The 1,651-nt window shown below is 42.5% G+C and overlaps 1 protein-coding gene across 1 annotated transcript in view; it reads left to right on the forward strand.

The window, feature by feature from the left end:
- The window catches only part of LOC106809759 (telomere-associated protein RIF1-like), a 27,249-nt gene extending 25,926 nt beyond the window's left edge, over nt 1-1,323 (forward strand). The window contains exon 25 of the mRNA XM_014812960.1: nt 1,237-1,323. Within this exon, the coding sequence (XP_014668446.1) occupies nt 1,237-1,323 (87 nt within the window). The remainder of the gene's footprint in view (nt 1-1,236) is intronic.
- The last annotated feature ends 328 nt before the right edge of the window (nt 1,324-1,651 follow it).

Here is a 1,651-nt window from a genome sequence, read left to right on the forward strand (position 1 = left end):
TGATTATGCATGACACGAAGTATTTGCTAGTCTAGTACTGAAGAAATTAGCGTTTGGATGCGCATTGTGCGACTTTAACAAAGGACTGAACTGTGTTTGATGGTACTTGTGTGATCATGGAAGACTTCAATTTCACAGTGAAATTCTGCATGCAAAACTTACTTGAACAACGTTTACGTGCCTTAAATCATATATGAACTTCATTCTCTATATGAGATTCTGTACGTTGGGAATACAATGTCAATAGCACTTACGCAAACGTCTGTTTTTGATTAAGGCCAACTATAAATAGGCCTACCTCACAGGTGGGTGGCTGATAGTATCACAGCATGGGCTAAACGAAGGTAGCAACTAGTTCGGATTATCTATTCCCTGCACCTAGTCAGTATGCACGCCATCTATGATCTATCGGAACAGAGTGAGAAGAATGTCCCGGCAGGATAGGTCAAATGTATATTGCGCTCAAAAGTGCAGAAAGAATTACTTTCTTAACTTCAGTTGAACCAATCTTGAGATAAGTAATTGCAGAAATGAATCGTCAAACCTACCAATGAAAATTTGCCAGTTTTGTACTGTCCCTGGCATGGCTCTCTCCGTCGACGTTACAGTAGTGTGCAATGTTGGGATATGGTGGAGCATGCTGGCTTGTAGACGGTGCAGAGCCCGATGGTTGACTGTCAGTCGAAATGTGTTGATCCTCCCCGACATTGAAGAAATCTGTACGTTATACGTGCGTCTGCCTTACCTCTGCCCGCCATCTTCGTCGAAAGTTTGGACGCCGCGCGGCGAAATCGGAATGTACATTTCAATCGATGACGTAACTGATACAGTAGCGCGCCGCGTGGGTGTTATTTGTTTATAAACAATTTAGTCTGACTGACTCTCTCACTCTCTTTCCTCTCGCCCGTACTCTCTCTCTCTCTCTTTCTTTTTCTCTCTCGCCCCCTATCTCTCTTCGTCTCTCTCGCTCTCTCTATCTGCAATAAAAAAAATGTTTGCTGAAATGATGTGCACGCAATTGTGTATCTGCATATCTGCGCCTAATAAAGGTGTCACTACGCACGACTGAAATTTTGAGTTTATAACCATAACAACAGACCTCAGATGAGCCCAGTCGCTCTGCGGCTCTTGTTGAAAAATCATTTTCCTTGATTCAAAGATCATTAATTAAATTATCTTATTGAAATGACATTCCAAGATAATAATATATATAGATCGTGTCTGTCATTATTACAGAAATTTGTTTTCATCGCTCCATCGCCAAAGAAAAAGTTTGTGTTGACCGAGCACCAGAGGGAGAAGCTGCGTGACCACGACAGGTAACCGTGGCAACCCTCATCACCTAGCAGCCAGTTAACGTCTGTTTCAACACGGCTGTTGGATGTTTGACCTTTGTTTGGTTGACCTTGCAGGGAATAATTTTCCCGGTATCGCATCGCAATTCGCGATGTATTTTTAGCCATTTGCTACGCATATTTTTTTATGAATCGCAGTTGTGCGATGCAGCCCATGCGAGATGTAAACGGAAACATACATGTTTACAATTTACTTTTATTCTCGGGCTGCTATGCCCCGTCAATGAAATGCCACGTTACGCCGATTTTATTGACTTGTTAACACCAAGGCCAACGTGACTTTTAAACAATCCTGC

This window comes from Priapulus caudatus, unplaced genomic scaffold, assembly GCF_000485595.1.
Source record: "Priapulus caudatus unplaced genomic scaffold, Priapulus_caudatus-5.0.1 Scaffold382, whole genome shotgun sequence".
Taxonomy (NCBI): Eukaryota; Metazoa; Priapulida; class Priapulimorpha; order Priapulimorphida; family Priapulidae; genus Priapulus; species Priapulus caudatus.